Source organism: Macaca fascicularis, chromosome 19 (genome assembly GCF_037993035.2).
Source record: "Macaca fascicularis isolate 582-1 chromosome 19, T2T-MFA8v1.1".
NCBI classification, from domain to species: domain Eukaryota; kingdom Metazoa; phylum Chordata; class Mammalia; order Primates; family Cercopithecidae; genus Macaca; species Macaca fascicularis.
The window spans coordinates 48,157,456-48,183,935 of NC_088393.1; the positions used below are offsets into that span (position 1 = coordinate 48,157,456).

At 46.3% G+C, this 26,480-nt stretch overlaps 1 protein-coding gene across 5 annotated transcripts in view; it reads left to right on the plus strand.

Annotated features, from left to right (window-relative positions):
- Window positions 1-22,856, plus strand: part of CYP2B6 (cytochrome P450 family 2 subfamily B member 6) — a 122,096-nt gene extending 99,240 nt beyond the window's left edge. The window contains exons 2-9 of one of the 5 annotated variants that reach the window (XM_065535509.2): window positions 8,456-8,618; window positions 8,753-8,902; window positions 11,354-11,514; window positions 13,668-13,844; window positions 14,442-14,583; window positions 16,743-16,930; window positions 17,125-17,266; window positions 21,100-21,470. In XM_065535509.2, the coding sequence (XP_065391581.1) occupies window positions 8,456-8,618; window positions 8,753-8,902; window positions 11,354-11,514; window positions 13,668-13,844; window positions 14,442-14,583; window positions 16,743-16,930; window positions 17,125-17,266; window positions 21,100-21,281 (1,305 nt within the window). In that variant the 3' untranslated portion in view covers window positions 21,282-21,470. Of the gene's footprint in view, window positions 1-8,455; window positions 8,619-8,752; window positions 8,903-11,353; window positions 11,515-13,667; window positions 13,845-14,441; window positions 14,584-16,742; window positions 16,931-17,124; window positions 17,267-21,099 lie in introns of all 5 variants that reach the window. The other 4 variants (XM_045379573.3, XM_065535510.2, XM_074023647.1 and 1 more) reach the window with 4 other exon arrangements.
- The last annotated feature ends 3,624 nt before the right edge of the window (window positions 22,857-26,480 follow it).

Consider the following 26,480-nt stretch of genomic DNA (forward strand, 5'->3'; position numbering starts at 1 on the left):
TGTACAAAGAATGGCTGCATATGAGCATTTAAGACTCCTTTTTTTTTTGAGACAGGGTCTCACTCTGTCACCCAGGCTGGAGTGCTGTGTCACGATCACAGCTCACTGCAGCCTTGAACTCCCAAGGCTCAGGTGATCCTCCTGCCTCAGCCCCCAAGTAGCTGAAACTACAGGTGCATGCCATCACGCCCAACTACTTTTTGTATTTTTTGTAGAGACAGGGTTTTGCCATGTTGTCCAGACTGGTCTCAAACTCCTGGGCACAAGCAATCCACCTGCCTTGGCCTCCCAAAGTGCTAGGATTACAGGTGGGAGCCACCGCACCTGGCTAAGACTCTTGAGAAAATACAACACATCAGAGAGACTGTTATGATGGCTCGCAGGAGGGTAATACAAAGAAAATCAAGTCTGTACCTTACCAGAAGTCTCCATGAACCAAACTGATCAAAATCGAATAATTCAAAGCTCAGGCAGTAAACACAGTTCAATAGTATTAGAGTCCGATTGGTCATAGACTTTGTTCAGGGCATGATGGTGATTAAGGACCAGAGCTTGCTATAAAATAACTTGATTTAAAGAGGCATTCATTTGTAGTTGGCCTGGTAACACATATCATAGTATCCTGGAGACCCACTAGAAGAAACATTAAGAGTAGAAAACCTTGGGATAGTCAGCCTTGCTGTGTTAGTCTGTTCTCACACTGTTATGAAGAGATACATGTGACTGGGTAATTTATAAAGAAAAGGGATGTAACTGATTCGCAAGCACCTTCTTCACAAAGTGGCAGGAGAGAGAGAGAGAGCAAAAGGGGAAGAGCCTCTTATAAAACCATCAGATCTTGTGAGAATTCACTATCACAAGATTAGCATAGGGGAAACCGCCCCCAGGATCCAATTACCTCCTACTAGGTCCTTCCCTCCACACCTGGGGATTACAATTCAAGATGAGATTTGGGTGAGGACACAGAGCCAAACCATATCACTTGCCATCACCATTCAGGATGCTTGCAAATCACCTGTTAGCTGCTCCTGTAAACACGTATCTTCTCTCTCCCCTGAGAAATGTCCTTAGTGTATTTGGTGACAGTGTCTAGAGAAACAGCAGTGTCAACCACATTTTAAATTAAGTTATATGTACTAGTGAATTCATGGGAAAGGTAAGAGCAATATTCGGTTTTGTTCAGCACCATACATAAGCCTCCAAGATGGGCAAGGAGGAGATCTAAAATTGCATGATGTTCATTTAAGCATTTTTGTTGAACACAAATGTTCTCATCCCCCTTTTGGAGAGTGGCTTCTACCCATCTGAACTCCCTGGATGTTCAACTGGCTACAAAATTCAAGATGTCCTTTAATGTATAGATTAGCCTCAGATTCCATACAACTGTCACCCGCAATACTACCAAGAGCGAGCCCCCAGGAACCCCATTGGAACCTTTTCTCAGCAGTAATTTCAGTTATTGACTGTTTTGGCTTTTAACTACGGGAAGTATCAGGGAACTCTCAGGGAAACAATTTGGAAAGCAGCAGTGAGCTAGGACACATAGCAAGTTCTGGACCAGTGAGGAGAAAGAACAGAGTAAGCAAACCTCCACAGACTCAAGGTAGGCACTTGGGTTTGAAAAGAGGGTCACCTACTGGCATCAGAGCAGAGGTCAGTTAAGCTTGTTTACCCGTAAGTCTGCATAGCTCCTGAACAAGGTGGGAAACTTACTTTTTTTGTGGTCTTTTTCTAGCATGCTGCAAGGATGCACAGCCACATTTAGTTGGAAAGAGACTTTACTGCATTTACTTATTTATTTATTTGTTTATTATAGAGTTGGGGTCTTGCTATGTTGACCAGGCAGTTCTTGAACTCTTAGCTTCAAGCGATCCTCCCATCTCAATCTCCCAAAGTGCTGGGATTACAAGCATGAGCCAACACGCCTGGCCACTTTATCATATTTAATCCAGTAACATTACACATGCAATTACCCATACCCACACAGGTTATCCCCAGGTCCTGCATACGGGATGCCTGGAAGCACAATATGCCTTTTTCAGCCATCATTCAGATACGTTTTCTATATTTGGTAGTGATTATGTTCTTAGTTAGTTAATAATATGTTATTAAATACTGTTATTATATTACCTAACTAAGAACATAATCACTTCCAAATATTTCCAGTGAGTGCAAAAAAGCAAGTGGCAATGATGTCTGGAATATCAAGATATAGCTTTCCACTCCTCCGTTGGGGCTTCAGGGTGATTCCCATTGGGAACACAAAGAGGCATTGGCACCAGTGAAATTATTTCCTGATTTTGGAGCATTGACTCACAAACTCAACAATTGCTTGTTTTTTTTGTTGTTGTTGTTTGTTTGTTTGTTTGTTTGTTGCTAGAGTATAAGCCTTTGCTAAAGCCATTCGCAGATTATAGTCCTGTGGATTTTCTTTTTTTTTTTTTTTTTTTTTGAGGCGGAGTCTGGCTCTGTCTCCCAGGCTGGAGTGCAGTGGCGCAATCTCGGCTCACTGCAAGCTCCGCCTCCCAGGTTCACACCATTCTCCTGCCTCAGCCTCCCAAGTAGCTGGGACTACAGGCGCCTGCCACCTCGCCTGGCTAATTTTTTGTGTTTTTAGTAGAGACGGGGTTTCACTGTGTTAGCCAGGATGGTCTCGATCTCCTGACCTCATGATGTGCCCGTCTCGGCTTTGGGTACCTGCCTGTCACTGAAAGAATGAGGTAAAACAGGTGGTGACACGAATCAAATAGATTTTGCTGTGCCAATGAGAGAGAGCAGACTAGCCCGTGTCAGTGCCAGGACAGTGGAGGAGAGAGGGAGAGCAGGAAAGGAGTCTGGGCAGGGAGTGCTTATCAACAGTATACATAATGCCCTATAATGTGTAACTGACACTTACTCAGTATTTACCTGGCTTATCACTGCTTACCATGCATAATTTTATGTTTAATTATCTACTTATTATTAGTAATCAATCAACTCACTTTCCAATGGGAGAATTAGAACACTGACAATACCTTCCAGCTGCTCTTCCCCATTCCCCTCCCATGTTAACATACTCCTGAATCTTAGGCTCCTTATCCTTTTGCTATTAATAGAGTTTATTTTTTTCTCATCAATGGTCTTTTACTGATACCAAGTACAGAGTATATATGCTAATACTACCATGAATTTTAAAAGTATTTGCTTAGACAGAATACATGGACATACAAATGATGAATGTGATAATTGTCATACATATATGTTTATCTTAGACATTTAGTCAAAACACGTGGTCTTTGTTTATTAGTTAGACACTGTCACTTTACCTGGAAGATACAAGGTAATTGGGTCATAGACTCTCAAATTATGGAATCTTTAGATTTTTCAGGGAAATGCCATGGAGGGAGCCAAGGAGGCTTATAATTAGGTAAGATGTTGTTTGGGTGGCTCACCACCCAACTGGTCAACACTCGAAGACATGGTGGCTTATAGCTGTATTCCCAACACTTTGGGAGGCTGAGGTGGGAGGATCGCTTGAACCCAGGAGTTAGAAATGAGCCTGGGCAACTGAACAAGACCCTGTCTCTACCAAAAATTTTTAAAAATTTAGCCAGGCGTGGTTGCATGTGCCTGTAGTCCCAGCTACTTGGAAGACTGAGTCAGGAGGATCACTTGAGCCCCGCAGTTTGAGGCTGCAGTGAGCTATGATCACATCACTGCACTCCAGCCTGGGTGACAGAGCAAGACCCTGTCTCTTAAAAAATATATATATCATCTGCAGTGTGAGGAGTGATAACATTTAGGAAAGTGTGTATACATTTAAATTCTGGCCAAACACATGCTACACAATTCACTGAACCCTCTCTTTAAGGGTTTTTTCCAAGCTCTGCAGAGGCTACCTGGGCACCAATCATGCCTCTATTAACAGAATTTGCTGCTCCTTCTAGCTCTTGGTATCTCACTGCCCCCTTTCTTTATGAAAGCTGGTATGGACATTGAATATCCCAATCCTTTACAAATTCTGAAACAAGCAAAACTGTCAATGAAATTCGTGTTTGCCTAAAATGCGTTTTCGAAAGCATCTTTGTGGCTACCTTGTTAGCTCATAGAAAGTGGAGGCTTGTCAGGAATGATATTGAAGAATTTTTTCATTTTAACCATTTTAGAGACAGGGTCTCAGTCTGTTACCCAGGCTGGAGTGCAATGGCACAGTCATAGCTCACTGAAGCCTTGATCTCCTGGGCTCAGGAGATTCTCCCACCTTAGCCTCCAGAGTACCTGGGACTATAGGTATGACCCACCATGCCCCACTATTTATTTTTACTTTTGTAGACACAGGTTTGGGGGAAGGTCTCACTATGTTGCCTAGGCTGGTCTCGAACTCCTGGCCTGAAGCAGTCCTTCTGCCTCAACCTCCCAAAGCATTGGGAGAAGTTTTGAATAGACATGTTTGACCTTCTTCCCTTCTTTCTTGCAGCAAAGATTTCCATTTTCTCACAGGGAGGACTTGGGGCAAATAGTTTGTTTTGTTGTTGTTGTTGTTTCTTGAGGATGTGGGTGGGTCATTTTGGTTAATGTCAGTGCAAGAACAGTGTCCGTTCTTCGTTATTGGGGTTTCTTAGCTATCCAGGCAGGCAGCAGCTCCCTTGAGAAGATTTCCTGAGCCCCAGGTCCCCACCATATGCTCTTATATACCAGCTGCCCCTTGTTACTGAGCCTATGTCCTTGACAGTGCTGCGTTTACCTGTGAACCTGTGGCTGAGCTCTCCCTCACACTTGCAGACAAGGAAGACCTGTGAGGTCTCAGCACAGTGCTGAACATAGTGCCTGGTACACAGTAGGCGTTTAGTAAATACGTGTCCGGGAACAAATGAAGGAGTCAGTGAGTGAAAGCTCCAAGCCTAACTCAGCGGAACTGGCAGTTGGCCGGGGTCTGCAAAGTGCTGCTTGGCCCCCGGTAGGGGGGTCGCAGATCTGGGGATCCCTCCCAGCCAAGTAGAGCTGCATCACATAGGTGAAGGTCCCAAGTGCCTATTGTTTTCTTTTCATTGTTTCCACATGTCACAAGACTATCATGCTATCATGTGAATCAATGGGCTTAATTTTTTCCCTAGAGTAATGTGGCTGGGAATTATCTGTGTTGTCTTGGGGATTTTCCAGGTGTCATTTACAACTACCTGTGGACAAGGTGAGGTGCTGCCCTCATCTTAGAAGTAGGGACTGTGGCCAGGCACAGCAGCTGATGCCTGTAGTCTCAGTACTTTGGGAGGCTGAGGTGGGCAGATCACCTGAGGTCAGGAGTTCGAGACCAGCCTGATCAACATGGAGAAACCCCATCTGTACTAAAAAAAAACCCAGAAAACTAGCTGGGCGTTGTGGCACATGTCCGTAATCCCAGCTACTCAGGAGGCTGAGGCAGCACTCTTGCCTGATCCCAGGAGGCGGCGGTTGCCCTGAGCCGGGATTGCACCATTGCACTCCAGCCTGGACAACAAGAGTGAAACTCTATCTCAAAAAAAAAAAGTAGGGATGGTGATGCTCAGCCTGGGGAAAGCACTGGTCCAGTGTCACACAGATGGGAAAAGGGGAAGCTGAGATCCAGCAGGAGGTCTGTCTCCAAAGCCCTCCTAGATTAAAGCTGCTTAACAATTTGTGGATGATGAAATCCTCTGAGAGTTTGATTAAAGCTGTGGCCCCCTCTTTTCCAAATAGGCACATACATGTTTGCACAAAGTTATGAGGCTTCACAGACTCCCTAAAACTCTTTCATAAACCTTCCAAGGATTCTCTAGGTATTCATGACCATCTATTATGATTACATCTCTTGGGGGCAGGGTAAAGAGGGAGGGCATGAGCAAGTGTGTGTCAAGGCTGAGGAAGCTGGTGCTGTTGCTTTTCCATTTCCCAATAAGCTTCCAGATTCCTTCTGGAGTCAGAAGGATGCGGGCTTATGTCTCAGATTCAACTCTTATGCATTGAGTCACAGTTTTCTCTTCTGTCAGTTGAGATCATGACAATGAGAAGGTGTGCCCCTAAGGTGGTTGTGAGGATTAAATGGGATGTTGCATACAGCTAGTATATAATAAGTGCTCATTAAATGGCAACTACCTTGATCCACTCATTCATTTATTCATGAATCCAATAACAATTCACTGGGCACTTCCTACGTACCAGGAAATATTCTAGGAATTGATGATGTGGCATCTTGGACAAGACATACGAGATCACTGTGCTTATGGACATTCCGTTGGTGGAGACAGATAAGCAAAAAATAAACAGATAAGGAAATGTTAGGTGGACAAGAGCTATGATTAAACTAAGCAGGGGGTTATTTCAGAAGGTGATGAGAACTACGTTAGGTTGAGGAAACTCAACCTAGAAGACTAGGTTCTAGTCTTCTAGAGTCTAGGAAAGAGTCTAGGAAAGACTCCTGCTTTGTTTCTGAGCAGGGACCAGGAAAGATTCAGGTGGAAGGCACCAGAAGGAGGCAGGGGTGGTTGCAAGAATTCTGAAGCAGGAAAAATCTCAGGGAACAACATGGAGGAATGAGTGGGAGGAGAAGTCAGAGAGGTAACGGGGCCACGTCATGTAGGACCATGTGAACCATCCGTGGAGACTTCAGATCTTATTCTCGGCAAAGTGGGAGTATTGGAGGCCTTGGTGAGCACAGGGATATTAATTATTTTACATTTTAGTGGGGTTACCCTGGCTTGTGGGGCACCGAAACAATTGTTAAGTGGTATAAGCATGTAAGCCTGGAGAGCAGTGAAGGGGCTTTGCTGAGACCAGTGCAGGTCATTTGTAAGTAAAGTTAACCATTTTTATGATTTTTATGTCAAGTTTTTATTGAAGTTGAACATCACCATAAAAAGTGCACAACTCAATGAATTTTCACAAACTAAACACACTCATGTAATTGACATGCAGACCAAGTAGCAAGAGTCCCCCGAAACCCTGCACCCTGTTCTTTTCTAGTCACTATCCGCCTACCACCTTGATCATGGATTGATTTTATCTGTGTTTAAACTTCTTTTGTTTGTTTGTTTGTTTGTGAGATAGAGTCTTGCTCTGTCACCCAGGCTGGAATGTAGTGGCACAATCTCAGCTCACTGCAACCTGCACCTCCCTGGGCTCAAACAATTTTCTTGTCTCAGCCTCCCAAGTAGCTGGGACTACTACAGGCAAGGGCCACCATGCCTGGCTAATTTTTGTATTTTTAGTAGAGACGGGGTTTCACCATGTTGGTCAGGCTGGACTTGAACTCCTGACATTTTGATCAGCCTGCCTCGGCCTCCCAAAGTGCTGGGATTACAGATGTGAGTCACTGAGTCCAGCCCTGTGTTTGAACTTCATACACATAAGATTATGATACATGGACTCTTTTGTGTCTAATTGCTTCCACTCAAAATTATGCCTGTGAGTTTCAGCCACGTTATCGAGTGTAGCTGTAGTTTGTTCGTTTTCATTGCTGTATAATATTCTACTGTGTGAAACTCTCATTGTTTCTCTATATCTATGTTGATGAATATTTTATTAAGAAAGCTTCTGTGAATACTTTGTTCATTTTTTCGTGAACACAAGTACACATTTTTGCTGGGCATGTACCTGGGAGTGAAGTGGCTGGGTTCCTGGGTATCCATTTGTTCAGCTTCGGGAAATACTGCCCAGCAGTTCCCCAAGTGGCTGTACACTAATCCCACCTTATCCACTGGAGATATTTTCTGAGACCCCCAGTGGATGCCTGAAACCCCACATAATACTGAACCCTATGCATATTGACTTTTTCCTATACAATCACATTATATAGGGAGGGTGGTATACACTGTGCAGACGTGGCGAACAAAGCATGATTCATGTCCTGGGTGGGACAAAGTGGATGGTGAGAGACATCATCCTCCTCCTCAGAATGATGCACAACTTAAAACTTATGAATTATTTCTGGAATTTTCCATTTAATATTTTCAGACTGCAGTTAGATGTAGGTAACTGAAACTGCAAAAAGCAAAACCACATATCCTAAGAAGTATGGGATGGGGTGATATTCGTCGTATTTTAGCAACCATCTCTACTGTTTAGGGCACCAGCCAATCAGAGCAGAGCCTGGCTGGGCCACCCATTAACCTAAGCTTGTCCAACCGCCTTATTTTGTTGTTGTTGTTTTGTTTTAGTCTTTTAGCAGCCTGAAGCCATGGTTTTCAGTTTCTGTTTCTAGTGATACACAGAAAAGAAGGATGAGCAAGGGGCTTTATTGGCCCAACAAGAAACAGAAACTAAGAACCCATGACTGTATTCTCTCCTTTGGATACCATTAACCGTTAACCCTTAGTCGCTGGGTCCTGGCAGGGGAAAGGGCAGCCTGGGAAGGCGGATGTTGGGGAGGGGCTAATTACCAATCTCTTACGTAAGTATTTTGATAGTTTTACAACTGAGGTGTATGCTGACTAACAGCCACCCCGGGTGTGGATGTAATTGGCAGTTCCGAGAGAAATATGGGGACGTCTTCACAGTATACCTGGGACCGAGGCCCGTGGTCCTGCTGTGTGGAGTAGAGGCCATACGGGAGGCCCTGGTGGACAACGCTGAGGCCTTCTCTGGCCGGGGAAAAATCGCCATCACTGACCCAGTATTCCAGGGATATGGTGAGGGCCTCGGAGGCACTGGGAGGGGGCGGGTGGGGGATGCATCAGGGAAGGGAGGATATGGGGGGGAAGAAGGACTCAGAGCCTTCTTCCAACTTCCTATGCAACCAACCCACACCTTCTGTACACCCCAGGCGTTATCTTTGCCAATGGAAACCGCTGGAAGGTGCTTCGGCGATTCTCTCTGACCACCATGAGGGACTTTGGGATGGGAAAGCAGAGTGTGGAGGAGCGGATTCAGGAGGAGGCTCAGTGTCTGATAGAGGAGCTTCGGAAATCCAAGGGTGAGTCCTGGGAGATGAATAGGAAAGAAAGACAACAAAACACTGAGAGATGCAGGTGCACGGGAATAGAAAGAGAGGTATATGTGGGCAGAGACAGAGACACATGAAACAGGAGACACGATCTGACAGAGGGATAGGGACAGAGAGGGAGAGAGACAGGGGAATAGAGAGGGTCGGGGATGGGCAGGAGAGAAACACAGAGAGCCAGGGAAAGAGAGAGATGCCAGGTGTATAATGTCCACGAATTGCTCAAAGAGGCTGGATGCGATGACTCTCACCTGTAATCCTAGTACTTTGGGAAGCTCAGGCGGGAAGATTGCTTGAGGCCAAGAGTTAGAGAACAGCCTGGGCAACATGATAAGATCCTGTCTGTACACAATATAGAAAAGAAATGAGCCAGGCATGGTGGTGTGTGCCTGTAGCCCCAGGTATTTAGGAGGCTACGGTGGGACTACAGGATCACTTGAACCCAGGAGGTTGAGGCTGCAGTGAGCTGTGATTGTGCCACTGCATTCCAGCCTGGACAACAGAGCAAGACCCTGTCTCAAACAAACAAACAAACAAATCCTCAGAGACATATATTTTCATAAACCAATTGTGTCTATCGAAGGCAAAGACAGAAGTTATGTAAAAGAAAGCAAAGAGAGAGAAAAAAAAACTACAGACATTTAACAAATAATGAACTGTGTTTTCCTCGCGCTGGGTGCAGTGCTGATGAATTGGCAGTGAGCAAACAGGCCAGGTGGGCTGTTCCGCCCTGGTGCAGCTGGAGGGGTCATGAAGGAAGCACTAGGTTGTTTCTGAGTTCTCCATAACTTGGTGTCTGTGGGAAACACAGGTGATGGGTCTGTGGCTAGCACCTCCATCTCATTCATGCTAGGTGATTCCCATCTCATCTTATCAAAATGTCTCAGGAGACTCTGGGACATAAATGCAGAGGCTGTGTGGGGAGGTAGAGACACAGGAGCTCTTGGAAAACAGGGACAAGAAGACTGAAGAGAAGGACAGGAAGAAACAGAGTGACACAGGCAGGAGGAAAGAGACAGATGGAGGGACCGAAACAAAGTAATAGAGGTTGGGCATGGTGGCTGTTCATGCCTGTAATCCGAGCACTTTGGGAGTCTGAGGTGGGTGGATCACTTGAGGTCAGGAGTTCAAGACCAGCCTGGCCAACATGGTGAAACCCCATCTCTACTAAAAATACAAAAATTAGCCAGACTTGGTAGCATGTGCCTCTAATCCCAGCTACTCAGGAGGCTAAGACAGAAGAATTGCTTGAGCCCGGGAAATAGAGGTTGCAGTGAGCTGAGATAACACTACTGCACTCCAGCCTACATGACAGAGTAAGACTCTGTCTCCAAAAAAAAAAGTAGGAGGGAGACAAATATACACACAGAGAGACAGAAAGAAACAAAGGCAAAGAGAAACTGAGGGAGAGAAAATTAGAGAGACAGACAGACAAGGCTCAGGAAAAGGTCTGCAGAGTAATGAGAGAAGAAGGCAAGTGAAACTCAGAGAGAGGCTGTGCCAACCTGATGTTCTTGGGCGCTCACAGATCACCCTCCAGCTGGAGCCAGGGCTGAGCCTGGTGTATACAAGTATCAATTAACAAGTGCAGAACAATTCCCGGAAGACTGGTGAGCCCTATATGTGAAAAGAAGAGATGACTGGGGAGTAATAGGTAGGGGTAGAAAGATGGTTTTTTATTTTTTTTTAAATTAGAGACAGGGTCTCACTCTGTTACCCAGGTTGGAGTGCAGTGTCACCATCACAGCTCACTGCAGCCTCAAACTCCTGGGCCCAAGTGATCCTCCCACTCAGCACCCTGGATTCCTCCAACTGGGATGACAGGCATGTGCCACCATGTCTGGCTACATTTTTAATTTTTTTTGTAGAGACAGGGTCTCCGTATGTTGGCCAGGCTGGTCTTGAATTCCTGATCCTTTTGTCTGAGGCTCCCAAAGTGCTGGGATTAGAGGTATGAGCCACTGTGCCCACCCAGAGATTTTTGATTTATACAAGCAATTGATTGAACACCTACTCTGCCCAACCCCTACCCCTGGGATTTAACTGTATTTGCTCCCAGAGTCAGAGGTGGGGCCTGAGAGGAGGTGTAGAGTGAGAACCGGCTGCATGGACTCTATAGCTGCGTTGCCTGGGTCTAAATCCTGGCCACAGTAATGAGTGACTGTGCAACTTAAGTCAAATTACTCAACCTCTCTGTCTGCCCATCTAAAAATTGGAGCTAATAATCAAGTTGCATCTGCTTCATAATGTTGTAGAGAGAATTCAGTGGAATTATGTGTGAAGTGCTGGTACAGAATTAGCTGTTATGGTTATTCTTATGGTTATCATTACTGAGTGATGGCAGACAATCACACAGAGATGGGTGACAGCCTGATGTTCCCCAGGTCCTTCAGTCTGTGTCCTTGACCTGCTGCTTCTTCCTAGGAGCCCTCGTGGACCCCACCTTCCTCTTCCATTCCATTACCGCCAACATCATCTGCTCCATCGTCTTTGGAAAACGCTTCCACTACCAAGATCAAGAGTTCCTGAAGATACTGAACTTGTTCTACCACACTTTCTCACTCGCCAGTTCTATGTTCGGCCAGGTCAGGGAGAGGGAGAAGGAGAGGGAGGGTGGGGGTGAGGTGAACATCCAGGACACACGAGAAAAGGACGACCTGTCTTGGGGGCCCAGAAATGCAGCTTATCGCTGGAAGAAAGGCAGAGACCATGTGGAGAGTCAGGGACATGGAGACCTGAAGGGAGGGGAGATGGTGAGACAGGGATAGAGACAGTGAGAGAGAGAATGGGGCATGATGTGGAGGCAGAAATAGAGTCAGAGAGAGACTGAGAGAAGGAAGATGAGCAAAAACAAGACAAAGGACAGAGATCAAGAGATCCTGAGAGACAGAGTAGATGAGAATGAGTGTGAAAGAGAGGGAGAGAGAGAACGAATCAGGCTTTGGGCTTCATCTCTACTCTTCTGCTCCTCGATGTCATTTTTGTTATTATTATTATTTTTTTAGACGGAGTCTGACTCTCTCATCCAGGCTGGGGTGCAGTGGTGCCATCTTGCTTACTACAACCTCCACCTCCCAGGTTCAAGTGATTCTCCTGCCTCAGCCTCCCAAGTAGCTGGGACTGCAGGCATGCGCCACCACACCTGGCTAATTTTTTTTTTTTGAAACGGAGTCTCACTCTGTTGCCCAGGCTGGAGTGCAGTGGTGCAATCTTGGCTCACTGTAACCTCCACCTCCCTGGTTCAAGCAATTCCCCTGCCTCAGCCTCCTGAGTAGCTGGGATTACAGGTCTGTCACCACGCCCAGCTAATTGTTTTGTATTTTTATTAGAGACGGGGTTTCACCATGTTGGCCAGGCTCATCTCGAACTACTGACCTCAAGTGATCTGCCCGCCTCGACCTCCCAAAGTGCTGGAATTACAGGCGTGAGCCACCGTGCCCAGCCTGCTCCTCGTTCTTCTGTATCCTTGCTTCTCTGTCTTTGGTAAAGCTCCTCACCTGAAGAAAATCAAGGATGCATGACAATAAGGAACAGCATTTCTTCATTTTTTCCCATTTCTCCTTCTACTTGTTTTTTTTGTTTTGTTTTGTTTTGTTTTTTTAAAAAAACATTCCCCAGATTATAAAGGTAACCTTCTGCTCTTTTAAAACAAAATACTAAAAAGTCTCCTTATTGATTAACATGGAAATGTGCCTATTACATATTAAATTTAAGACTATCAAGCTGCAGAACAGTATGCATAGCAGTAGCTTTGTTGGTTTGTTGTTTTGAGACAGTATCTTGCTCTGTTGCCCAGGCTGGAGTACAGTACTGTGATCTCGGCTCACTCGTTCAAGCGATTCTCGTGCCTCAGCCTCACAAGTAGCTGGGACTGCAGGCGAGCTCCACCACACCTGGCTATTTTCTTGTATTTTTAATAGAGATGGGGTTTCACCATGTTGGCCAGGCTGGTCAACATAGCTACATCTATTAACTAAGGGTGTATGTTGGATTCACATGTGGGATTGTCACAGTTATGGATTTTCAGGGCCCTGCTTTCCAGACGGTCTGATCTGGAAAGTCTGGGATGGGGCCCAAAGTGAGTACTTGTAACAAGCCCGACCAATAATTCTAATGTTCTCCTCCCATTGAGAACCACAGAGAAAAGTCTGGAAGGAGACCCACCAGACAGTTAACAATGGTCATCTCTAGGAGAAATTAAGAAGGAATTTTTACATCTCAGTATATACGTTTGCATTTTTGCAATTATTTGCAATAAATTAGGCATTCCATTCTTCATCAAAGTAATAGAGATGTGCTCCAAAATACATAGTCCTAAAGTGTCAGCAGGCTTATCTTGCGAAGAATCATTTTATCAATGTCCGACACAGCAAGGGAGATGAGAAGAGGTGGGAAGAGGGAGAGAAAAGTATGAGAAAGACAAATAAACAGGCTGAGGTAGACAATGAGTGGCACAGAAAGGAAGCAAGACAGAAACAGAGAGATGGAAAGGAGAGAGGCAGGGAGATGGGGCAGAGGCCAAGAAAAAGACAGAAGGATGAGGGAGGAAGATGCCGAAAGAGGTAAATGTGAGAATAACAGATCAAATGAGACATACAGTCAGTGAGTGAGGGTTCAGAGACAGAGGGGAGTGGGGAAGGGGGGTTCCCACGGAGGTATTGGGGCCCAGGAAGGGCCCTCTCCCTGTGACCTGCTGGCTCAGCCCTAGGCAAACCTCACCACCCCTTCTTTCTTGCAGCTGTTTGAGCTCTTGTCTGGCTTCTTGAAATACTTTCCTGGGGCACACAGGCAAGTCTACAAAAACCTGCAGGAAATCAATGCTTATATTGGCCACAGTGTGGAGAAGCACCGTGAAACCCTGGACCCCAGCGCCCCCCAGGACCTCATCGACAGCTACCTGCTCCAAATGGAAAAAGTGGGGTCTGGGAGAGGGAAAAGGGAGGGGAGGAGAGGGAGGGCAAGATGGAGAGGTGAGAAGAGGGAGGGAAAATTGGTAGGGAAGGGGAAGAGGGGGAGGGAAGAACAAAGACTAGGGAGGGGAGAATAGAGAAAGGGAGGAGAGGAGATGAGGAAGGAAAGAAAGATGAGGTGAAAGGAAGGAGAAAATAGGGAGGAGGAACTGAGATGGAGAGAGAGGGAAGGTGGGGAGAGAGGGAGAGGGACAGAGAGAGAGAAGGAGAGAGAAGACTGACTGAGGAAGGAATTCAGGGTAAGGGACAAAAATACAGCAACAGGAGAAAAGACTCAGAGGCAGAAAGAGACTGGGAGACAAAAAGAGAGAAACACATCAAAGAGATGTGGAGAGAGATAGAAACAGAGCCAGGCAGAGTAAAGAGAGGCTGAGAGAGACGGGTTAGAGATATGCGGCTGGACATGTAGAGGACAGCAAAAAGCACACTGAGCCAGATAGTGTCAAAGACCTTTAGGCAAACAGAGGGCAGCCAGGGAGACGGGCGTGTTCACAGCAAGGCTACAGCCTCCCCCTCTCTGCCCCTCCCTACTGTGGACACAGGAGAAATCCAACCCACACAGTGAATTCAGCCACCGGAACCTCATCATCAACACGCTCTCGCTCTTCTTTGCTGGCACTGAGACCACCAGCACCACTCTCCGCTACGGCTTCCTGCTCATGCTCAAATACCCTCACGTCGCAGGTGGGCAAGGGACAGCCTATCAAGGGGGTCTTCTGACCTCCTTCTGAGCTGTAGAAATGGGGCTATGGGTACCACCTGGATGAGAGAGGGGATGCTGGCTTCCTATTCTGGGAGCACTGCAGGCTTTGGACTAGCTTCCACTAAGCCAGTTCTGTTGGTGGATGCATGAACGCATGAAGAACCTGTCCATACGTTCTCCCACTGGTTTCTTCCATCACTTAAGGATTTTTTGTTCTAAGTTGTTTTTTTTTTCTTTGTTTTTTTTGTTTTTGTTTTGTTTTGTTTTTTGAGACAGAGTCGCGCTGTGTTGCCCAGGCTGGAGTGCAGTGGCACGATCTCGGCTCACTGCAAGCTCCACTTCCAGGGTTCACACCATTCTCCCCTTCTCAGCTTTCCAAGTAGCCAGGACTACAGGCACCCACCACCACACCCAGCTAATCTTTTGTATTTTTAGTAGAGACGGGGTTTCACCGTGTTCGCCCAGATGGTCTTGATCTCCTGACCTCATGATGTACAAATTTAAGGGGTACATATGTAGTTCTGTTACATGCCTACGTTTTGTAGTGGTCAAGTTAGGGCTGTTAGGGTATTTATCACCCGAACAATGTACATTGTAGCCATTAAGTAATTTCTCATCATTCACCCCCTTCTGCCCCCTCACTCTTCTGAGTCTTCACTGTCTATCATTCCTCTCTCTGTGTCCATGTGTACACATTTTGTAACACTCCCTTATGAGTGAGAACATGCGAAATTTGACTTCCTGTACCATCACTTTAAAATTGATCCATTCATCTACTTATCTTTTCATCTATTCATTCTTTAATTCATTGATTAAAGAATGTATACTCACTGATTCTTTCATCTATGATTCAGTCAAAGACATATACTGTCATTCATTTATTTGGATTACTTGATCCACAAGTTGATTCTTTGAAACAGTGATATGTTGATGGACTATTTGTCATTGACTCATTGGCTCATTCATTCATGCATTCATCCATCCTTCTACGAACTAGGTTTCACCCTTATCCTTGCATCAGTCAATCTTTCAATTCACCCTTATTCCATCCATGCGTTCCTTCATTTATCACAGTAATTCACTCATTTATTCACCTCTGATCTATTTATCACTCAATTCAGCCATTCCTTTATTCCTTTATTTATTCATTCTTCACTAATTTACTTATTCACTTGTTCTTCCGTAAATCTAGCCATTCATGTGATTATTCATTAATTGGTTTCATTGATTTCTCTATGGACCATGCATTAGTGATTAATTAAGCAATCCATCTACTAATTGATAAGTAAATCTATACATCCATTTATTCGTTTGTTCATTTATTCACCCATCTTTCCATCCATGAGTTAATCTATTGACTGATTGATTTATGTATTTATCTATCCAGTTGTTCATGGATTCATCTATTGTTCTACTACACTGCTATGTTTCTGAGGACCAAGAATAGTGTCTCATGTATATTATACACAAAATAAATATTAGTTTATTTTCTACTCATCTTAGAGAGGATGTTTTGAGTGGTTGTAGCCTGCAGTTCTTAATCTGAAATTCCATGCAAAATTATGGTGTGTGTGTGCATGTGTGTGTGTATGTACCTGTGCATGTGGGAAGAGGATCCCTAATATCCATTAGATTTCAATCAGTGAGAATTCTTGTTGCTTCCTCCCTCCTCCCCTCACCCCATGCTGATTGCTTTGAGGGGTATCAAGGATCTGACCCTTTACTATAGGTTTTTCATTGTTGAGTAGAAAGTAGTGTCCCTGCTGAAAGGTCTCTTTAAAAAAAATTTTTTTTCTTTTTTTTTCTTTTGAGAAGGTGTCTTGCTCTGTCACCCAGGCTGGAGTGCAATGGCACGATCTCAGCTCACTGCAACCTCCAACTCCTGGGTTCAAGCGAATCTCCTGCCTCAGCCTCCTGAGTAGCTAGGACTACAGGCGTGCACCACCACACCCGGCTAATTTTTTGTATTTTTAGTAGAGATGGGGTTTTGCCATGTTGGCCAGGCTCATCTTGAACTCCTGACCTCAAGCAATCCACCTGCCTCGGTCTCCCAAAATGCTGGTATTATGGGCATGAGCCACCATGCCCGGCCTGAAATGACTCTTTAAAATGAGATTCATTCGTGTTCTCTCCTCTGCAGAGAGAATCTACAAGGAGATTGAACAGGTGATTGGCCCACATCGCCCTCCAGCGCTTGATGACCGAGCCAAAATGCCATACACAGAGGCAGTCATCCATGAGATTCAGAGATTTGCCGACCTTCTCCCCATGGGTGTGCCCCACATTGTCACACAACAGACCAGCTTCCGAGGGTACATCATCCCCAAGGTAACACCAGCTGGACTCCCACATCCTTCCTCTGTGGGCATCCTGGATTCTCTTAATCCCCAAACTCAACCTTTTTTAAGCTTCTCAATTGAGTCCCTTTGTTTTTGTTTTTTCTTTTTCTTTTTTTGTGGTGTGTGTGTGTGGAGGATGGGAAGGGAATGACAATATCTTTTGATCTTGTGATCCTCCCTCAGGACACGGAAGTATTTCCCCTCCTGAGTACTGCTCTCCATGACCCACACTACTTTGAGAAACCAGACACCTTCAATCCTGACCACTTTCTGGATGCCAATGGGGCATTGAAGAAGAATGAAGCTTTTATCCCCTTCTCCTTAGGTAAGCTGGACCCACAATTTCTTTCCCAGACACCAAGGGCAGGTCCTACCCTCAACTTGAGAAAAACAATGACAGGTCCTTATTAATTGAGCACTTAATATATTCCAATTGCTTCACCTGCTTTATCCCATTCCATCTTCACTACAACCCTGTAAGGGGGTTTGAAAAGGAAGATCACATTCCAAAGGCACATCTTGGCAAGCAGGACCTTGGGCAAGTATTTTAACATCTCTAAACCTCAGTGAATTCATTTTCTTAAAAAGAGAAAATCTGTTGAGCACTACCCTAAGCCCAGTGCTCTACTGGGGGCTGAAGATAATGCATCAAAAAAGTCACACAGAGACAGGGTTCCTGCCCCAGGAAATTTAAAGTCCAACAGGGAAGATGAGCATTCATCAAATAATAATAATCATCTCATGAAATGAATGAATGCCTGCAACATGCTTAGAACCGCCTGGCACAAGGGCAATTATTATTATAATTAGACATAAGTACTCTAAAGGGAGCTTTGGGAGCACAAAATAGGAAATACTAGCTAATCTTGTGGGGTCAGTAAGGAAAAGCTTACCAGAGGAACTGGCTTCCAAGCCAAGATGTTCATGGGTGAGTGTCAATCAACCATTGCAAAGTGTGTTCCAGGCAAAGGAAACAGCAAAGGCAAAGGCCAAAGGTGGAAACGTGATGGTACCGTTGAGAAACTATAGGAAATCCAGTGAGCCTTGGGTGTAGATTGCAGAAGGGAATAAGACAAAGGGCTCAGCTGGGCAGGACCTTGAAATCTGCGAGAGGAGTTTGGATTTCTGCTCTAGCACTGGAGGGTGGAGAAGGTCTTGACGTGCTCTGACTTGTCCCAGTTCTCATCCTCCACTCTTTGGCTGGTTAAGAGAAAAACTTTTGACAAATTAAACTTAGCAGAGTCTATTTGAGCAAAGAAACAATTCATGAATTGGGCAGCACACGGAACCAGTAAAGGTTCAGAGAGCTCCATCCAGCAATGTGGTCAGGCATTATTTATCCACAGGGAAAGGAACTGAGGTACAGAAACAGCCTGATTGGTTACAGCTCTGTGTTTGCCTTATCTGAGCATGTCTGGGCAGCTTGCAGCCTGTGATTGCCTGAAACTTGGCTGCCATGATTGGCCAAGATTACTTGTTACAAGAATATACTCTCAAGTTACATTGCAGTTTGTTTACATATTGAGTTACATATTGAGTTACATATTGAGTTATTATGGTTTGTTATGTAGGGAGGCCACTTTAGGCCAAATTTAATTTAATTTAACAGGCACCGTCCATGAAAGGCCCCAGAAACAAACCCCCAGTCTTGAGTTTCATCAGTGACTTCAGTGATCCAGGGTCCTGGCCCAACCCCTTGTTTTGTCCAGCACAGTGGCCTCCTTCCACATTTTACCTTCAATAAAAGTTGGGAACACATGGGGTGATGGCTTGAGGGTTAATGTCATCTCTCAATTTTGCTATCTTAAGTTTTTTTGTTTTTTTTTTCTTGAGATAGAGTCTTGCTCTGTTGCCCAGGCTAGAGTGCAGTGTCATGATCTCAGCTCACTGCAACCTCTGCCTCCTGGGTTCAAGCGATTCTCCTGTCGCAGCCTCCCAAGTACCTGGGACTACAAGCTCGTGCCACCACATCTGGCTAATTTTTTGTATTTTTAGTAGAGACAGGGTTTCACTCTGTTAGCCTGGATGGTCCTGATCTTCTGACCTTGTGGTAAGCCTGCCTTTGTCTCCCAAAGTGCTGGGATTACAGGCGTGAGCCACTGCAACTGGCCTGCTCCTTTGTTTTAAGAGAGGCAGAGATGTAGGAAAATAAGGACAGAGACAGATAAGTAACAAAGATAACGAGACTGAGAAACAGAGTTAGGGACAAAGAGGGAACACCCTGAGAGAAAGAGATGGGGAGACAGTGGCAGACAGACAGACAGCAGGTGAACATCAGACAGTATACGGAGAAGAAGAGAGAGAGACACACAGAGAGAGGGCCACATAAGGAGGAGGAGGAGGAGGCGGAGGAATAAGAGAAGAGGGAGGAAGAAAAGGAAGGAGGAGGGGAGAAGGAAGGAGGGAAAGGAGAGAAACAGAATAAGAGATAGGAAAAAGAGAGAGTGACATAAGAAGAGAGGAAGAGAGAATGAACAAGACAAATAAGGTATCTTGAGAGGGAGATGAAAAGGAAGGAGAGAGCAAGAGAGATTGGGGAGGAATCAGATTCAAATAGACGGAGATAGGAAGTTAAGCAAGATGGAAGAAAGCCAAAAAAAGGAGAGGAAAGGAAGAAAAACTGTGTCTGACAGGTATAGACAGAGAAAAAGACAGGGGTAGGGCTGCCAGGAGCAGAAAGAAAGGTATAACCCAAGCCAAAAAGGTGCTGCAGCCAAAGAAATTCCAAAAGGGGTCCAAACAGACGGCCCCAGAGATGGGGAGAGTGTGATGGGAGGGAGCTAACAAGCATCAGGCTGTTGTGGAAAATGTTAGGTCACACAAATAGTTACAGAAGGACAAGCCCAGAGACCTGCGTGTTTCTCAGCTCATGTCGCCCACCTTCTGGATGTGCCAAAGGGACGTGGACCCTTTTCCAGACACCTCCACGTAGACGCACTTGTCCAACAACTTGACAGGCGTAGGGAATGCCTGAAAACTCACATTTGACATGGCCTTTCCAAGGTCTGCAGATTACGAAACACTGAAGTGAAGGGAAAGGCTCCCTTTGTCTTTGCCTCAGCTTTTCCCAGCTCCCTTTGTTCTCATTTTTCTCCAAGTCTGTAGTTTAGAACCTACTGGGGGTTCCTTGCACCTCTGAGAATCAGTGGAAGCCATAGACCCTCCCTGTTTCATATGCATGAGTCCCATTCACAATTTATATACAATTTGGATTTCTTCCCCCATGAGCTCTTGAAGCCTGTGGATCTCAGGTTGAGACCAGAAGACAGCCTAGAGACACACACACAGACACATGGCCAGAAACACATACCCCACACATACCCCCAGAAACAAACACAAGGCGATAACCGAACCTTAAGGCTCCTTAGTACAAGCCAAGCGCTATCCTAAGAATTTTGTCAGTTGTCTCCTTTAACCTCACAAGAGCCCTTTGAGAGGGGTGCCGTTCTCCCTGTATGACAAGTGAAGAACACTAAGAATGTTGTCATAAATACGCTCACACTCACACATGTAGAGGTACACACACACACACACAACCGGAGGCAGGTCATTATACTCTGTGGAGGTCACAAAACCCTTTGGAACTGTAACAGAAGGTACCAACTCTCTACTAGAAAAATGAACATGGCACTGGGCACAGTGGCTCATGCCTGTAATCCCAGCACTTTGGGAGGCCAAGGCTGGTGGATCACCTGAGGTCAGGAGTTTGAGACCAGCCTTACCAACATGGTGAAACCCCATGTCTACTACAAATATAAGAAATTCGCCAGGCATGGTGGCAGGTTCCTGTAATCCCAGCTTCTTGGGAGGCTGAGGCATGGGAATCCTTTGAACCCTGTGGGAGACGGAGGTTGCAGTGAGCCGAGATGGTGCCACTGTGATCCAGCCTGGGTGACAGAAAAAGACTCCACCTCAAAAAAAAAAAAAAAAAAAAAAAGGAGAGAGAGAGTGAGTGAGTGAGAAATGAACATGGCACATCCACTCAAAGATTTGCACCTGGTTTCAGAGCAGCTTCCTCAAAGTCCACCCTGAATTGCAGGTTAAAGGCCAGTCTTATGCAAATCTGTTGCAATGAACATACGTTGGACTTAGGGACATATCAGGGCAAAGAGTATGCACCTGCCCTGTGCCCATGCTGGTGACCTTCTGTGTCCACAGGGAGGCGGATGTGCCTTGGTGAAGGCATCGCCCGCAATGAATTGTTCCTCTTCTTCACCACCATCCTTCAGAACTTCTCCGTGGCCAGCCCTGTGGCTCTTGAAGACATCGATCTGACACCCCAGGAGAGTGGTGTGGGCAAAATACCCCCAACGTACCAGATCCGCTTCCTGCCCCGCTGAAGGGGCTGAGGGAAGGGGGTCAAAGGATTCCAGGATCATTCATTGTCCCCACTTCTGTAGACAGTGGCTCTGACTCCCCGCAACTTCCTGCCTCTGAGAGACCTGCAGCAAGCCAGCTTCCTTCCCCTCCATGGCACCAGTTGTCTGAGGTCACATTGCAAGTGAGTGGAGAAGTAAGATTATTGAAAATTATAATATACAAAATTATATATATATAATTATATATATATTTTTAGATGGAGTCTCACTCTGTCGCCCAGGCTGGAGTGCATTGATGCGATCTCAGCTCACTGCAACCTCCACTCACGGGGTTCAATCAATTCTCCTGCCTCAGCCTCCCTAGTAGCTGGGATTACAGGTGTGCGCTACCAAGTTCAGCTAATTTTTGTATTTTTAGTAGAGACGGGGTTTCACCATGTTGGCCAGGCTCGTCTCGAACTCCTGAACTTGAGTGGTTCACCCACCTTGGCCTACCAAAGTGTTGGGATTACAGATGTGAGTCACCGTGCCCGGCCATATATATATAATTTTAAAAATTAAGATGAAATTCACATAACATAAAATTAGCCATTTTAAAGTGTACAATTTAGTGGCATGTGGTTCATTCACAAAGCTGTACAGCCACCACCATCTAGTTCCAAACATTTTCTTTTTTTCTGAGACAGGATCTCGCTCTGTCACCCAGGCTAGAGTTCAGTGGCGCCATCTCAGCTCACTGCAACCTCCACATCCTGGGTTCAAGAGATTCTCCTGCCTCAGCCTCTGGAGTAGCTGGGATCACAGGCACCCCCCACCATGCCCGGCTAAGTTTTGTATTTTTAGGTGGTCTCGAACTCCTGATGTCAGGTGATTCACCTAGTTACAAATGTTTTCATTATCTTTCCCCCAACAAAACCCATTCCTGTCAAGCTGTTACTCCCCATTCTCCTTTTCATCTCAGCCCCTGACAATCTGGTTTTTGTCTCTATGGCCTCACCGATTCTGATTATTTCCTATGAACAGAATCATACAATGTTTGACTTTTTTTTTTTTTTTTAAACTAAGCCTTGCTCTGTCTCCCAGGCTGGAGTGCTGTGGTGCGATTTTGGTTCACTGCAAATCCACCTTCCGGTTTCAAGAGATTCTCCTGACTCAGCTCCCAAGTAGCTGGGATCACAGGCATGTGCTACCACGCCTGGTACATTTTCTTGTACTTTTAGTAGGGACATGTTGGCCAGGCTGGTCGTGAGCTCCTGGCCTCAGGTGATCCACCCACCTCAGCGTCCCAAAGTGCTGATATTACAGGCGTAATAGGTGATCTTTTGTGTCTGGTTGCTTTCACGTTGAACGCTATTTTTGAGGGTCGTGCCTGTTGTAGACCACAGTCACACACTGCTGTAGTCTTCCCCCATCCTCGTTCCCAGCTGCCTCTTCCTACTGCTTCCCTCTGTCAAAAGCCTCCTTGGCCCAGGTTCCCTGAGCTGTGGGATTCTGCACGGTGCTTTGGATTCTCTGATATGTTCCTTCGAATCCTCTGAGAATTAAATAAACCTCTCTAAAGCCTGACCTCCCCAGGTCAAGAGGTGATCTGTGCCATTTCGTGTGGGATTCTTTTGTTGTCAGGTCCCTAGGGATTTTTCTGGAAGGAACGTTGGTGAGAACGCCTTCCTCACCTCAATGCCAACTCTGTGCAGGGCCAAACTATTGTCTTGCTCATCACTGTACTCTCAACACAGCATGTGGCCTATGACAGGTGTTCAAAATATTTGCTGAGGAATGAATGGATGAATGAATGAGTGGCTAATCAGCATCCCCTACCCCCACAGCCCTCCCAAAATGGAGCTAGGCCTCTCCATCAGACTGTCTCCTCCATATCCCACTTTCTTCTGAAGCACAGAATAAATTATCATCCCCAAAGGGCCCAGGGTGCCCCCAATTCTGCCTGCCAGTTACTCTCGATCCCCTGTGCTGCAGTGCCACCTTTTGGTAAAGCTTAGCGCTATTCTTGCAGTGGAGCCAGTCTAAATCCAGCCTCCAGGCTGGACGTGGTGGCTCATGCCTATAATCGCAGCACTTTGGGAGGCTGAGACAGGTGGATCACCTCAAGTCAGGGGTTCGAGACCAGCCTGACCAATATACCGAAACCCTGTCTCAACAACAGCAACAAAATGAGCCAGGCATGGTGGCACAAACCTGTAGTTCCAGCTACTCAGGAGGCTGAGACAGGAGAATCACTTGAATGCAGGAAGCAGAGGTTGTAGTGAGCTCAGATCCCGCCACTGCACTCCAGGCTGGGCAACAAAGCAATACTCCATCTCAAAAATAAAAATAAATAAATAAACAAATCCAGCCCCCACACATTCCACCAGCAGGACCACCACCCTTCCCTGAAGGAGGGGTTGCAAGTTTAATATCTTTATCACGAGGATACACCAGCCAGCCTGTGGCCAATGGGAAGCTGGCTCTGGGACTCAGCCCTGAGATGCTAACCTGTTGGCCTCTGCAGCACCTGCCAGCTTTGGGCTCCTTGTAGCCTCTGAAGAGTTAGCAGGGACTCTGCCAGTGCAAATGCATGGCACATCTTCTGTCACCAACACAGAAATAAAACAACAAACAGAGCAACTTGTCTTTTAAGAGCGACAGCAGAATGGAAGGTGGGTGGAATGAGGACCACAGCGCCCTCAGCCTTCTCACTCCTCATTGTCCCTAGTGACCTCTTCTACTCTGGATCTGGGGCCATCCTACCTCCCAGGGCTGCCTCTCTCCTGGGCTCTGGTCTCTGTCCTTTCTGGAGGAGCACTTTGCAAATAAACCACAGGGCTTTCTCAAGTCTGTCCAGGTGGTGAGATGGGTTAGTGCGGAAGGGATGGAAAAGGAGGAGGTGGGTAGATGGGAAACAGCTAGCAAGGCAGCAAGGCAGTTGGGGTGCAACTTTGGGTGGGACTCCGCAGACAAGCTTGGGAGTTCCTTTTTGGCTTATATATTTACTACAGAAGCTTCTGGAATCTTGTAAGGTGAAATGGAGAGGAGGCAGACTGGAGGGAGAAATTCTGATAGATTTGAGGCTTTGAATTGTGGTCCTGGGGTGGAGCAAGGCAAGAAAAGTACTGGAGATTGGGGTTTGAGGACTCTACTATTATTTTTAGTTTTAAAAATCTCTCCCTGGTGCTCTCTGTCTTTCTTTTTCTCTCTCTCTCTCTCTCTCTCCATCTCTCTCTCCTCTCCCTACCTCTCTCTCTCCATCTCTCCCTTGTGCTGTCTCTCTCTCTCTCTCTCTCTCTCTCTCTCCATCTGCCTCAACCCTCCATCTCTCCCTGGTGCTCTTCTCAGTCTCTCTTTTTCTCTCTCTCTGTCTCTCTCCTCCCCCGTGCATCTCTCCTTGGTGCTCTTTGTCTCTCTCTCTCCCATCTTCCCTTGGTGCTATCTACCTCTCTTTCTCTCTCTCTCTCCATCTTTCTCTCTCCTCTCTCTCTTTCTCCATCTCTTTCTCTGTCTCTCTCTCTCCCCATCTCTCCCTGGGGCTCTGTCTTTCTTTTTATCTCTCTCTCCATCTCTCTGTCTGTCTCTCCCTCCATCTCTCCCTGATAGGCTCTCTCTCTCTTCTTCTCTCTCTCCTCCTGCCACCTCTCTGTCTCTCCATCTCTCCCTTGGGCTCTCTCTCTCTCTCTTTCTCTCCTCTCTCTCTTCATCTCCCTCACCCCCATCTCTCCCTGGTGCTCTTGGTCTCTCTTTCTCTCTCTACATCTCTCTCTCTCTCTCCTTCCCCCCCATATCTCCTTGGTGCTCTTTCTCTCTCTCTCTCTCTCTCTTCCTTTCTCTCTCTCCCCCATCTCTCCCTGGTGCGCTCTCTCTCTCCATCCCTCTCTCTCTCTGTTGTTCCCTCCATCTCTCCCTGGTGCGCTCTCTCTCTCCATCTCTCTCTCCTTCCCCCACCTCTCTCTGTCTCCATATCTCCCTGGTGCTCTCTGTCTCTTTCTCTTTGTCTCTCTCTCTCTCTCTCTCTCTCTGTCTTCATCTCTCTCACCTCCCCATCTCTCCCTGGTGCTGTATCTCTCCTTGTTACTCTCCCTCTCATCTCTCCGTGGTGCTGTCTCTCTTTCTCTCTCTCTATCTTTCTCTCTCCATCTCTCTCTCCTCTCTCTTTCCATCTCTTTCTCTGTCTCTCTCCCATTTCTCCTTGGTGTTCTCTCTCTCTCTCTCCATCTCTCTCTCCCCTCCGTCTCTCTCTGGTGTGCTCTCTCTCTCTCTCTCGCTCTCTCTCTCTTTGTCTCTTTCTCTTCCTTTCTGTCCCCCTGGAAGCTTTTCTCTTGCTCTCTTCTTACTTACCCATGCTCATTGCCCAGATACCTCCCCTTCTGGCTCTCTGCCTGTGGGAAGGAGTAAGGTGGAGGTGATTATGTAACTGTCATGATTCCAGAGGATGGGGGTGAGGGATGAGGAGGAGATCAGGAAGGAAGACTTTCTTCTCACCCATCCATCAAACTGGCCTCATAGATACCTCCCCCAGCTCCACGGCTACTGAATTGGGCGGGTAGGTCAGATCACTGCCTCCCTCCCCCAGGGAAGGTCAGACAATGAATCATACAGAACCAGAGGGAGTGAGAGTCTCAGGCTGGGAGACAGAGGCTGCAGTCAGGTGGAGCTTCCCAAAGGAGACAGGCAGGCCTCAGGGCTCTCCCTCAGCCTCCAGAAAAGGTGAAAAGCAGTGGAATCAAGATGTCAGTGGAGGTTTTGGGGAGCCCCCAACTCAGCTGGGCTGAGGCCTGAGGAATCCAGTTCCTAAAGCCCCAAAACAGAGACTAACTAGTGAAATAGGTTTCAAATCTACCATATTCTGCCCAGCTTCACTGCTGCTGCTGGGTCTGAGTCAACATCACCAGTTGCAGTAGCTTGCTAATAGGTCTTTGCTTTCATATCCATCATATGATAGCTAGTGTGAGCCCCATAAAATATGTCAGTACATGTCACCCTGTGCTCACCATCCCTCCAAAGACCTCAATCACTTTCAGGGTAAAAAACAAGACCTCACCTTGGCACATAAGACCCCACACAGTCTGGCCCCCATCACCTCCCTGGTCTCGTTTCCTTCACTCCTACTCTGTCTTCCTCCTCCATGCCAGCTACACCTGCTCCCTGTGGATTCCTGGATGCACACAACCTCCTGCCTTAGGACTCTGCTGGTTTGTTTGTTTGTTTGAGACAGGATCTCACACTGTTGCC